This window comes from Tamandua tetradactyla, chromosome 5 (genome assembly GCF_023851605.1).
Source record: "Tamandua tetradactyla isolate mTamTet1 chromosome 5, mTamTet1.pri, whole genome shotgun sequence".
Lineage (NCBI taxonomy): Eukaryota > Metazoa > Chordata > Mammalia > Pilosa > Myrmecophagidae > Tamandua > Tamandua tetradactyla.
Window position 1 is genome coordinate 84039465 of NC_135331.1, and position 13343 is coordinate 84052807.

General features: G+C 37.2%; 1 protein-coding gene, 1 non-coding gene and 1 pseudogene across 2 annotated transcripts; 2 read left to right on the plus strand and 1 right to left on the minus strand.

Annotated features, from left to right (window-relative positions):
- The first annotated feature begins 1679 nt into the window (after nt 1–1679).
- Nucleotides 1680–3022, plus strand: LOC143682572 (olfactory receptor 1f45-like; annotated as a pseudogene).
- A 2196-nt stretch (nt 3023–5218) lies between these two features.
- Nucleotides 5219–6178, minus strand: OR11A1 (olfactory receptor family 11 subfamily A member 1). Its single transcript, XM_077159396.1, has one exon. It carries the CDS (start codon nt 6176–6178, stop codon nt 5219–5221), a length of 960 nt encoding a protein of 319 aa, XP_077015511.1.
- A 6764-nt stretch (nt 6179–12942) lies between these two features.
- LOC143685297 (U6 spliceosomal RNA) lies at nt 12943–13049 on the plus strand. Its single transcript, XR_013176544.1, has one exon. It is a non-coding gene; the product is annotated as a U6 spliceosomal RNA (small nuclear RNA).
- Nucleotides 13050–13343: the final 294 nt, after the last annotated feature.

Below are 13343 nucleotides of genomic sequence, written 5' to 3' on the forward strand. Positions count from 1 at the left end.
TTTAGTGCTGTTATAAACAATTTTTAAAAAGAAAACATGGTCCCTATTCACAAGGAATTTATAATATAATTGAAAAGAGAAAAATATGGAGGAAAAATTAGAAAACACCCTCAGACAGTAACGAATTTTAAAGACTTGATCTCTCTATCTACGTATTTCAGAACATATAAAATATGAAGAATAGAATATTCATGGATAACCGCATGGTGGGAAAGGGGGTAAAATTTTAACTGAGCCTTGAAGGCCTGGTAATATTTGGACCCAAAAGGAAAGATACCAGTGGAGAAGAGGTTTAGGGACTAAAGTCAACAAGAGTAAAAATATGAAGGTAGAAATGGACATATTTATGGAACTATGCAGTGATCAACCCAAGGAGGGAGGAGACTGAATGCTAGGACATGATAAGAAATCCTGTTTAATTGGTAGGTGAATGGATCCAGCTGTAGAAGTTACTGATATCCAGACACATCAGTGTCTATACTGATGGTTAGGCATATGCAATTCATTAATAAATAAGATGTGAGAAGTATTTGAGGAACCAAGAAGCAGGCCGAAAGCAGAAAGTCATGCAATTTCTGGCAGATGTTTGCTGCATGATCTTAGTAACTATAGACTGGAGTCAGTGAAGCCACTTAAGCTACTAATTAAATAAGCGCAGAGAGAGTTGATGAAAGAAAGCCTATAGAAGGTAACTGTAAAAATAATGAAAAAATAGTGAAAATGCTAGGGGACAGTTTGTAGAAAGAAGGTCATAGCACTTAGTCTGGACTTGAAGGAAAAAGAAAATGGATGAATTGATGTTTCCAACCCATGTAACAGAGAGAATATTTGGAAAAAAATTTATTTTTTAAGCATTGAAACAGAAGAGGACTACTTGGGGAGGACAACATATTGCTCTCTCCTGCCTTCAGTATCTATTATTGAATTAATTAATGAATTATTTAATTAATTTATTAACTTTGTAACAAATACTTACTGCCTTTTGCATATCAAGCACTAAGAATACAAACAGATGTAATCTCTGCCTTAATATACTTTATGGCCTCGTGAAGAAAACCAACAATAACTAAATAACAAGTATCTAAACAAAATAGATATGATTAGATCCTCCATATTACAAGTGAAGTAAGTTCACTGAAGGTGCTAAAACAACATATAAAAGGTAGGAGGCTTCCCTAAGAAAGTGAGCAACTGATCTAAGATTGGAAGGTCAAGCAGAAGTTGACTCAGAGTAGGGAAAGGGACACGGCACATGAGGGAATGAAAGACAGCCAGAGTGTCTGGGAAACAGAGAATGAGTAGGCTATGGTACCAGATGAGGCTGCTGAGGTATGTCTGGGTCAAAACACACCAGGATTTGTAAAATATGTTAGGTATATTTGTATCTTTTATAAGAGCAATGGTTCTCCAAAGAACTATTTTTTAAAAAAGATATGATGTGATCATATTTTTTTTTAAGGATCACTTTGGCTGCATTTTGGAGGGCAAGACCTGGCATGTCAAACCAGTTGGAAGCTAGCAGTATTATAGTCAATCAACAATAGCTTGAGCTGGAGTAATAACTGTGTAGATACTTAGGAGTGTTTTTTGAGCTCCTATTATGTGCCAAGCACTAAGCTAAGAATGCTCGCTGGATGCAAGCGCACTGATTCCTTTCTTGCAGCACAGCAAGCTCCAGAATGAACTGCAGTAAGACCCCTGACTTTGTCTTCTCAGGGTTGTCCAGTGACCCAGAACAAGAGAAGTTCCTCTTTGGGCTCTTCCTGGCTCTCTACCTCCTGGGCCTCTTAGAGAATTTGCTACTTCTACTGGCTATTGGTGCTGGCATCTGCCTCCACACTCCCATGTAATTCTTCCTCAGTCACCTCTCCCTAGTGGATCTCTTCTTCACTTCCACTACAGCCCCCAAAATCCTAAAGGCTTTGTGGACCAGCAATGGATATATCTTCTGCTCTGGATGTCTGACCCAATTATACTTCTTTTGCTGTTTTTGCTGACATGAACAACATGCTTCTGACAGCCGTGGCTATTGATTGCTATGTTGCCATCAGCCATCCTCTGCATCCTCCACTCATAATGACACCTTGCAGATGTGGGCTGCTGGTTGGTAAGTCATAAGCAATGGCCCACTCTATCTCTCTGATCCATACCCTGTTGCTATCATGGTGTATTAGCTAGGGTTCTTTGGAGAAGCAGAATCAACAGGAAACACTTGCAAAATAAAATTTATAAAAGTGTCTCATGTGACCACAGGAACAGAGTCCGAAATCCACAGGGCAGACTGGGAAGCCAACAATTCCGATAGAGGGTCTGAATGAACTCCACAGGAGAGGCTCACCAGCCAAAACAGGAAGAGCCTGTCTCTTCTGAATCCTCCTTAAAAGGCTTCCTATGATTAGATTAAGCATCACTCATTGCAGAAGACACTCCCCTTTGGCTGATTACAAATGGAATCAGCTGTGGATGCAGCTGACGTGATCATGACCTAATTCTATGAAATGTCTTCATTGCAATAGACAGGACAGCACTTGCCCAACCAGATAAATGGGTACCACAACTTGGCCAAGTTGACACATGAACCTGACCATGACACATAGCTATCCTACACTAACCAAGAGATTCCCCACTTTTTCTCTGATCTTTGTCTACTCTTAAGGCTTTCCTGTTTTGATGCCCACCTTAATGAGAATTTGGCGATGGCTCGGACTGCGTTTTTAGGAGTCAGCCCTCTCCTCTGCATGATAAGCTCATAAGTCCATATTTTCCATGCTGTGGCTAGGGTTCCATCAGCACAGGGGAAAAAGAAAGTTCTGGCTAAATGCAGCTGATCCTCTTCTACGGTACAGTTTTTGCCACTTACCTAAAGCCCCCATCAACTTCTCATTCCCCTGAGAAACAGGTTGTTGCTGTCATGTATACCCTGGTAACTCCCACTGTAAATCCTTTCATATATAGTCTAAGAAATAAGAATGTGAAGAGTTCACTGAAAAGGATTCTGGGCATGGAGAGCTCTCAGGATTAGAATAATCCCCATAACCAATAGCAAAATCACTTCCCACTTCACCACCACATTAGTAGTCTGTCATTTAACACCAAGACTGCCATAGAGTATTCCATGATCTAGTGAAAAGAATACTGAAGTAGAAACCATGGGAACTAGGTTTGATGTCCCACTCTAGGGGAGGATTAGCATGAATTGAATTAGCTGTTCTTTATAGTGCCTTCAAACAATAATCATTGAATCTTGATTAACCACTACCATCACTACCACCATTTTGGTCACCATTGCCATTTCTGTGGTTGCAATTTCTATCACGATCCTCATCACCACCTTTACAATAGTGAATTTCATTATTGCTGTTACCAGAGATGCTGTGGAAATTTCCATCTTTGATGCCATTCCTATCAATATCACCATTAATAAAGGAAAAGTAAACTTGTTCTATACACTTTTCCCCCTTTGCTCCCTCATTTTTTCAGGATGTTTTATGTATTTGTGTGTTTGTGCTATGTTTGAAAGTTTCTGTGGCATTTCTGGTAGTCAGGGCTGAAATTTTGAAGGTTGATGAGGGTAGGAGGATATTTTTAATACTCTGGGTTTTAATAGCATAAAAGGATATTTTCGGTATAAGTTTCTCTTTCTAACCAATGCAAACTTCTTTCTCTGCATTACCTTTTGACAGTTTATATGTGAAAGAAGAATCCATTCATTGAATGATGCATAGACCATTTTATTTTTGCAGAATAAGTCATAAATAAAACATAATTGGTAACTGAGTAACAGATGGATCAGGCTGAATCTACTGGTTAACAATATAAATAAAATTACTAAAAGTGGCACAACCAAACAGTGTGTGTCTCAAGATGGCAGAAGAATAGCAGAACAACTTTGGAATGTCCTCACTGAAAAAAAAAACACTAACTGAGATATAATCAAGCAAAAATAGTTCATTGCCAATCTATAGGAAATGCAAAGTATAGAGACAAGCTAAAACAGCAAGTAAGCAGAAAGACTAATTTAGAATATAGGACATTCTGTGGGATTCTAACCTGATTTCTCCAATAAGTCATTGGCATGAAAAAATGGAGGAACAGAGACTGCTATAAAATAAAGGGGATTGGGTAGCTCACGGTGGCTCAGCAGGCAGAGTTCTCACCAGCCATGCCAGAAACCCAGGTTTGGTTCCCAGTGCCCGCCCATGCAAAAAAATAAAAAATAAAAAAAAAGTGAAGGGGACTAGGAAGCATGAAAAAATGCATTGTGTAAACTTTGTTTAGACCCTAATTTTAAGAAATAATTTAAAAGCATTATTCGGTAACTGATGAAACTTGAACATAATTTGGGTATTAGATATTATTATAAAATATCGATAGCTGTGTTGAGTATCATAATGATATAGTAAGTACATATAATTATTTAAAAGTCTTTATCAGTCAAAAAAATGCTAAAATATTTGTGTGTGAAAAGATACAATATCTAAAAATTACTTTAAAATTTTCCAACAAAAAAAGGAGTTTTACAGAGTTAAAATATAATCAACAGAACATTGAAGCTGGGTGATAGTTGCATAAGATTTCATTATATTAATCTGTCTGTTTTTGTGCAATCAAATTTTTCTAGAATAAAATTTTAAATAAGTAAAATATTCAGCTTTAAGTTTTTAAAAATATTCATATCCTTAGACCTGGCAATTTACTTCTAAGAATTTATCCCACATAAATCACAGATGTAAAGATGTCGTATAGGAAAAACTTGAAAACAATTAAAAATTCCAAAAAAATAGAATGTTATATAAACAAATCATGTTTAGCCATACTATGAGGCCTAGAAGAATAAAGAAGTAGATATTTATTAATATAGAAAGATGCTCATGACATCGTACTCCATGGAAAACTAGATTATTAACTCTATGATCCAACTTGTTATAGCTATATGCATTTGTATAGAACAAAAGTCTAGAATGACATACAATAAAAATATAAATAGCCAATATTTCTAGGTTTATTCTGATGTTGCTTTTTTAATTTAACATCAAATATTCATGGCCTTTTAAATAAATAACTAATAAAAGTTTAAAAATTTTTTTAATCTAGCACTTAAAATGTTGCCCTACCACCATCCTCACTTTTAGAATAACTATAGAAAAAGTCAAATGAAAGCATAAACCAATCTTGGAAGACCTCCCAATGGAGATGTCCAAAGTCCAAAATAAAATCTTCACCACCCTCCTCCTTCAAGTGTTTCAGTATGCTTAATGTAGAAAAGCTGCTGCAGTGCCTGATGAACCTCCTTGTTCCTCAGGGTGTACATCACAGGATTGAAGATGGGGGTGACCACAGTGTAGAGAAGGGAAAAGACCTTGGAGAGGAGCACAGAGTTGACAGCAGAGGGTTCAACATACAAGACCATAAGAGTTCCATAAAATGTGGACACAACAACTAGGTGAGAGGAACATATGGAAAAAGCTTTTTGCCTGCTAGCCCCAGCAGGAACTCTCAGCACAGCCACTAAGATCCGAGCATAAGATGTCAGAATCAGTCCAAAAGGAACAGTAAGGCAGACCAAGGAGAGAATGAATGTTGTCACCTGGGCCACTCTGGGATCTGAGCAAGCCAGCTTCACCAAAGGCATGAAGTCACAGTAAAAGTGGTCAATCTGACTGGGGCCACAGAACTTCAACTGTGCTGTCAGGGCCACAACCAGTCCATCTACCATGAAGCCAGAAAGCCAGGCTGTGACCACCAGTCCCAAGCACCATCTGGGATTCATCAGAATTGGATAGTGGAGTGGATAGCAGATTGCAAGATAGCGATCATATGCCATGACAGTCAGCAGAAAGCACTCAACTGTGGCTAGAGAACCAAAGATAAAGAACTGGAACAAGCAACCAGCCACTGAGATGACTGCCTCCTGCAAAAAGCCCTCCAGCATTTTTGGCACCACTGTAGAAGTGTAGAGGATCTCCAGGAAGGACAGATTTGCCAGGAAGAAATACATGGGCCTGTGGAGCCTCTGGGAGCTAATCACTGCCACAATGATTAACATATTCCCTATGATTATGGAGGCATAAATAACAGTGAAAATAATAAAGAAAAGGAGTTGCAGTTCAGGGATGTCATAGAAGCCAAGGAGGACAAATTCAGTTATTGTTTGGTTTCCTATGGAGACAATTCCCATGTGGATCATCCAAGTTCTCCTTCGCAGTGTTTAGGGGAGAAATTTTAGTGCATCTCTATGTCTTCCATACTAAACCTAGGAGAAGTAGGGCTAAAACAAAAATGATCAGAATGAGTCTCCAAAATAAGAATCACTCACAAAAGTCCCCATTTTCCCCCTTTTTAATTGCTTCTCCCATTTCAATTCCTTTAATTCCTTACCCAACTCTAATTCCTCCTGCCTTCCTTGATTGTGGATATTCTTCAAGGCTCAGGATGTTTATCCAAACTCACTCTTTCTCTTTCAAAGTCTTTTTTCCTGTAGTTTAATTCAATATGTCTAACATATGAAGTTCACCATCCCAATCTTTACAACCAACCATAGGATACCTCTTAAACACCATCAATACAACATCTCCCAAATGCCTGCTAGGCACATCCATTGAGATCTTCCATCATCAGCTCATAATGAGCATGTCCATCACCAGCTTCTGTTATCTTCCCTGGTCACAATCAACTATTCTATGATTTATTAGAAAATTCTACCTGCTACCCAAGCTGACTATCTCATAGTCATCTTTATCTTAACTCCCTCTTACATTCCTCATCTCCCAATCAGTAAAATTTCATTGATTGTTTCTTGGAAAATCCTTACATATTCCTTCCTCTCAATCATACTAACAATCTCGAAGACTCCTCATGCCTATTTTATCACAATTACCCTTGTGTAGTCTTCCAGTCTCTAATTTTTCCTCCCTTTTCAAAATAGTATTCTCTAAATACTGGTTTCCTGAGGTCATTCAAGAGTATATAGCGAGAATGTGATAAATGATAAGATCAGTGGAAGTATTGATGCTGTGGGAGGAGAGAGAGACCAAATCCAGACTGGGGTTGGAGAAGATCAGGGAAGGCTTCCTAAAGAAGGTAATATGTAGTTAAGTTTGAAAGACAGATAAGAGTTGCCCCAGAAAAGGGTAGGGGGCTGGGCAAGTATTTTGGGCAAGAGAGTGCTATGTGATAGTGGAAATGTAATGGAGCATGGCACCTTTGAGGATCTGAGAATGATCTTACCTCAGGGAGGACCTCATACACCATCCAAAGGGATTTGTATTTTATACTGAAGACAATGAGAATCTATTAAATGATAGTCATCTATATATGAATATACAGACATGTATACTGTATCAGTGTTACTTTCTGGGTTGTAGATATAATTATATTTGTAATTATATTTGTTAATTATATTTGTAATTACACACAATATGTTATCTTTAATACAAACTGCCTAGCATGTTAGTTGCCTAAAGGGTTGAAAACTCAATGACTAAAGACAAAAGGTGGGTGGAAGACTTCACTGAATGCTATTTTATAATTTTGCCTTAGGTCAAATCTGCCTTTTATATAAAAAGCAACTTCCCATTCACCTACTCATTCCTATTCTTAAAATCCTCAAAGGCCCAGCTTAAATTTTCATCTCCTATTTAAAACTTGTTTGCTAATGGAGACTTTTATTTCTTCAGCAATCGCGTATTAAGTATTTAATATGTAGAAGAGACTATGCCAAGTTCTAAAGATATTATGTCAAACAAAACCAGTCCATACTTTTAATGAGCTTACAATCTTGTGCCAAAGATGGGCATGACAAAAAGTAATCGTAATACACTAAAGAAAAAAGAGTTAATAAATCCCCCAACATGAAAAAAATATGTCTGAGAAGAAATGAATGCCAAACTGATGGGTGATGGCTATGGAAAATGGAATGTGTAGAAGTGAGGGCATTTCAGGTAAAGGAAAAACCATGAGTAGATACCTGAAGGTTTTTAAACAGTAGGGTGGCATGATCCAACCTGCATTTAGATGATATTGTTTAAGATAGACCTAGGATAACAAAAACAGCCCCACAGAGCTGAAGCCTGATGTGCAAGTGTGTGCTGCTTTAAATTGCATTTACTTTCTCCACCCCAAAAGATGGCTAGCTCATTTAATACAGGGACTAAACTTTTAGATCCACCACAGCACCCAAAAACTTCCTACACAAAGATGAAATCTTAATAAATACCTAATGTTTAAAACTATCTGTCTCTTAATATGAGACCATGTGGACTGATCAAAGAGTGGTCCTCTACTCCATGGGTCTAAAACATGGAGGTTCTTTTACCAACCTCCTACTCCTAACTCTAAAAGCTATTACCTTACCCTCTGCCCCCATCTACACTTCTTTGTGATATGAATTTGTCACTCCTTCTGTGGGACTTCATTTAAATATAGACTAGTTTATCTAGCCCAACCTGAGGCTGGATTCTTTTTACAACATTCCAGCAATAAGAGAGGTAGGAATCCAAACCAGGTTAGAATACTTCCCATAATAAGCAGCTCACCACATTGGCTCCCCAGGCAATGAATGTCTTCATGGGATAATTCTGAATGTTAGCAATTTGTCCCTACAGTGAGCCAACATTTGCTTCCCTGAAGCTTCCATTCATTCATCTTCTAGGCCATAAATAAAGTATAATCCTTATTGTGCTATTGCAACCCTTTATAATTAGGAAGAGGTGAACTGAGGACTGGGCACAAAGGCCAAATGTAAATTTCATTATTTTGTTGCAAAACTAACATGTATGTATTACAATCCATTTCATGACTTTGTTCAAAAGAAAGAAACTAATCTCTCCTTCCAGCCATCCTGAAGAGTTTTTTTAATGGAATGCAGGATGAGACAAATAAAGAGAACCAAAGGAAAAGAAGTCCCATTGGACTCCAAATACAAGAAGTTAAAGAAGGTGCAGCAGTCATAAGCGTATATCCTTGCATGGCAATCTGTGGGCACCATAGAGACTCCAGTGTTTGCAAACTCCAGCTTCTCCCATATAAGAAGACAGAAAATAAATACATTGCAATACCTTAACACCATTTATCTTTATCATGCCACTGAACAAATGCTAAACAATGGTGACTTGTTCAAGAGTATAATTATAAAATGATGGCTTAGATGGGAATGGAATAAAATGTTATGGGAATCTCAGGTATTAAACTGCTTCTGAATGAGGCCAAGATTGTATGATCCATTACATGTGCTCAAACAGAAGAAAAATTCTACTTCCAATCTGCAAACTGAACTGCTAATTAAAATACATATATAAATATATATATATACATACACACACACATACATACATGCACAATGCCACAGAGTCTGCCAGCCAAGTTTGTGTGGAAATATGGTTGTATTCCATCTCTACCCTCAAATTGTGGTTCTGAGTATTTCAAAAGTCCCCCCATATGAAAACTATTTTCACATCATAATTTATTTAATCCTGAATTTTTAGAACACCATATTCTCAACCCTAATGTTAAAGGGTGGGTAGAAAAAGAGGAAAGCAAATGCAAGGCAGAGGGAGGTGAGGACTATATGGAGAAATTGGAAAGGCAGCATCATCAGAGTGGATGAGAGGCCATTGTTCTTTCAGAACATCTCTTAGAGAGGGACCACGGAATACTGAAAGGAGCTGAACTTAGAGGTGGAAGACTCTAAGGAATGCCAGAAAAGTTTGAAATAAAATTAATTTCACCATACAAAATGGCTGGGAAATGAGCATGATGCAAAATACCTTTCTGTTGCCTGAAGGACATCCAGTCATAGACTCAACTCTCTGTGGGTAAATGCCACCGTTCTCATCTTACTCTGACCCTCTGAGACAGCATGGAGCCCTCAATTAAAGCTATGACTTCTGAAAAAAACTATTAAAAGAACATTCAAAATTTTCTGCAGAATTACACACCAAGTTGAATTTTAGTTATCTTTGGAAAATGAAGAGATTTTATTTACCTATACATTTTGCAAGAGCTGCTAAATAAATAATTTTATAAAAAGAAAACAAACAGTAAAGAAATTTTAATTTTACTTAAAAGAATTTATCTAAGACTCTTCAAAAGTATTCTGCAAGTAATCCATTATAGCAGAAAAATATACTTTAAAAAATTTAAAAGAAATCAGCATTAATTTAAATATATCCCAATTGTGTTACACCATGAGAAAGTAGGAGGACACAGTCTAACATGAAAAACGAACTGGTGTGAAGGTCTCCTACCTCTTCCTCCTATATAGCATAGCTACCGAAACTTGGAGAGCATCTATTGTCCACCATCTTTAGGAAAAAGGAGATAAAGAAAATAAGCCAGATGCAGCAGGAAAGCTTAGATATCAATATAGTAGGATTCCAAAGGAAGACAGGGATTTCCCCAAATGGCTTTGAGAAGAGATTCTGACACTCTGGGTTAACTGAAATATGTTACCGATTGAAGGAGAAGCCTATGAAGACCTACTCTTTTGATTTTATTTAAAGGATCTGTGAACTAAGCACCAAAGAAATACAAAAATAGGAAACCCACCTGCATTAGCAGTCCTGCTCTCTAAAGACAAGAATCTGAAAAAAAAAAAAAGAACATGTGCTGAGACTTGTTGAAGACATCAGAGTGTTAGTGTTTCCCACCTTTAGCCCCCTCTCTCCTTGAGGCCATTATAAAATAAGGTATGACATTGATTAGAAATATCACATTTGTCACCCAACATTCTCCAGAACTATCCGCTCCTCCATCCCCTTTTCTAGCTCCCTAACTCTCCTATCCTTTCATTTTGGGTCCTTCTCTTTATCACAAGGGAAGGCTGACAATTACCAAGAGGAGAGAAGCCCATGAGAACCAATTACGGACTTACTGTAGAACAAGAAAGATACAGACCCTTGAAGCCCTTGTCCTTTCTCAGAGGAGGTTCCTAAACTGTTGGCTGGATCAAAAATGGAGCATAAACCAAAAGAGCCATATGGGAACTCACATTTCCATTCCCATGGAGAGTAATGCTCTTCATTCCACCAGGAATCTCCCAATCCCCAGTCTCTTTCCCGGCACTCCTAATTCTCTTAATTCCTCTGCTTGGTCCATAAATCCACCACACCAATAACAGTACAGAATCTGCCTCAACTTTCACTCCCAGCCCTTTCACCATCCCAGGCAATTATTTTAACAGAGACCCATTAACAGAAGTATTTCATACAGATCAGCAAATTCTTGCTAATGCTGGGCCAACTTTAAGAGGAAGGAAATTGGCATGTTGCTACAAAGTAAAATTACAGATGAATATGTGACATTTGAGCATCCTGCATCCTCTGACATCCTGCATGCCTGACAGTTTTGTCTCTCACTGTGAACCCTCTACAAAATTCAGGTTGTTCCAGAAACCTACAACCTCCAGATAGGTCCCTGAACCAGATAAATCCTGAAACCTACAGCCCAGCCTCTCTAGAACATCAGATAGTTCCATCTCCCTACCCCATATTATTGATAGATCCTTTCAACATGAAAAAGTTAGAATGGCCATAGTCCAAACACCCCTAAAGAGTGGAATAAAAAGATCAAAGGTGATGATGGAGTTATACAGAGATGATAGGATTTCACAAGTGAATTTGATTGCTGAATCATTAAATTGATGAATTGTTTAGTCCCCAGTATCTTAGAGCAGCTAGAAGTAAAAGCCTAATATTGTGGAACAGTAACCCATGCCAAACCCTGAAGTCTGTTCTACAACTAACTGCGGTGTTGTGCTTTGAAATTTATTGCTTTTTTGAATATATGATATTTTTCACAAAAAAGAAAAAATTCAATTGTGATGATAAAAAATATTTATGCTTTCTAGCCTCCCATATTCTGGGGTAGCTAGAAGGAAAAATCTGAGATGATGGTAAGGTAGCCCATGACAAACTCTGGGATCTGTCCTGTAACTACTTGTTGAAGAATGCTTTGAAAACTATTGCTTTTTTTATTTCTTTGCTTTGTTATATATGTTTTATTATGTAATATGTTATATTATACAATAAAAAAGTTTAAAAGTATTCGGGCTGTATCTTCACTTTTCAGCCCCAAGAGTGTATTTAAGCCACTTCTCTGTCTGTTGTAAACTGGACCCTTACTTCAGCCCCTTTTCTCCCTCATCAATAAACACAAAGTTAAAACTTTCTTGTCTGAACTAATATAGGTTTAGTGTCTGTAACCCACAGTAAATGCCACCCTACTTTTTAATTTAATGGTCTAAATCATAAATAAGATGCAGCTTTATTATAACAACTCAAATACAATAGTATTTTCCAAGGAAAAATGAATAATCTCTTTTCCTTTCCCAAAAACACTTTATTCAATTCATAAAATCATACTATTAAGATGTTGTTGTCTAGAGAAAAGAGACAAAATGAAGTCTCAGTGGCTGAAAGACTTCAAACAGAGTGGAGAGATTACCCTGGAGGTTATTCTTATGCATTATATAGATATCCCTTTTTAATTTATGGTGTGTTGGAGTGGCTAGAGGGAAGTATCTGAAATTCTTCAATTCTGTTCCAGTAGCCTTGATTCTTGAAGATGATTGTATAACTATATAGCTTTTCAATGTGACTGTGTTATTGTGAAAACCTTGTGTCTGGTGCTCCTTTTATCCAGGGTATAGACAAATGAATTTTAAAAAGAATAAAAAAATAAATAATAGGGGGATATAAAGGGCAAAAACTGAGTAGATTAAAATGCTGTGGGCCAATGAGAGGAAGGGGTAGGGAGTATGGGATGTATGAGTTGTTTTTTCTTTCTGTTTATTACTTTTTTTGGAGTGACACAAATGTTCGAACATGATCATCATGAAGAATACACAACTATGGGATGATATTGTGAGCCATTGATTGCATAATATGGTTGGACTGAATGTGTGTGGATATTTCTCAATAAAAATATTTTTTAAAAAGACATTGGGTGCTCACTTCAGTAACACATATACTAAAACTGAAATGATACAGAGAAGATTAGCATGGCCCCTGTACAAGGATGACACAAAAATTCATGAAGTATTCCATATTTAGAAAAAAAAAGATATTGGTATTCTGTCTCTACATAATTTTTCTTTTATTTACCTTAACATATGCGAAGTTATTGCCCTATATGATTATTTCCTTAGATGACAAAGAGCCCCATTATATTTCTGTTAAACAGATAAAATAAGGCACTGAATGGTATTAGTATGTTTCCACTTGCATTAAAAGGACAATGTAACTATCACACATTTTATATGTGCATAGTCAAGAAACTGTTATCTCAGTTGCATCTAAAGTCTACAAAAAGGTATCAGGGATCTAGGGTAGTAGTAGAAAGATCAT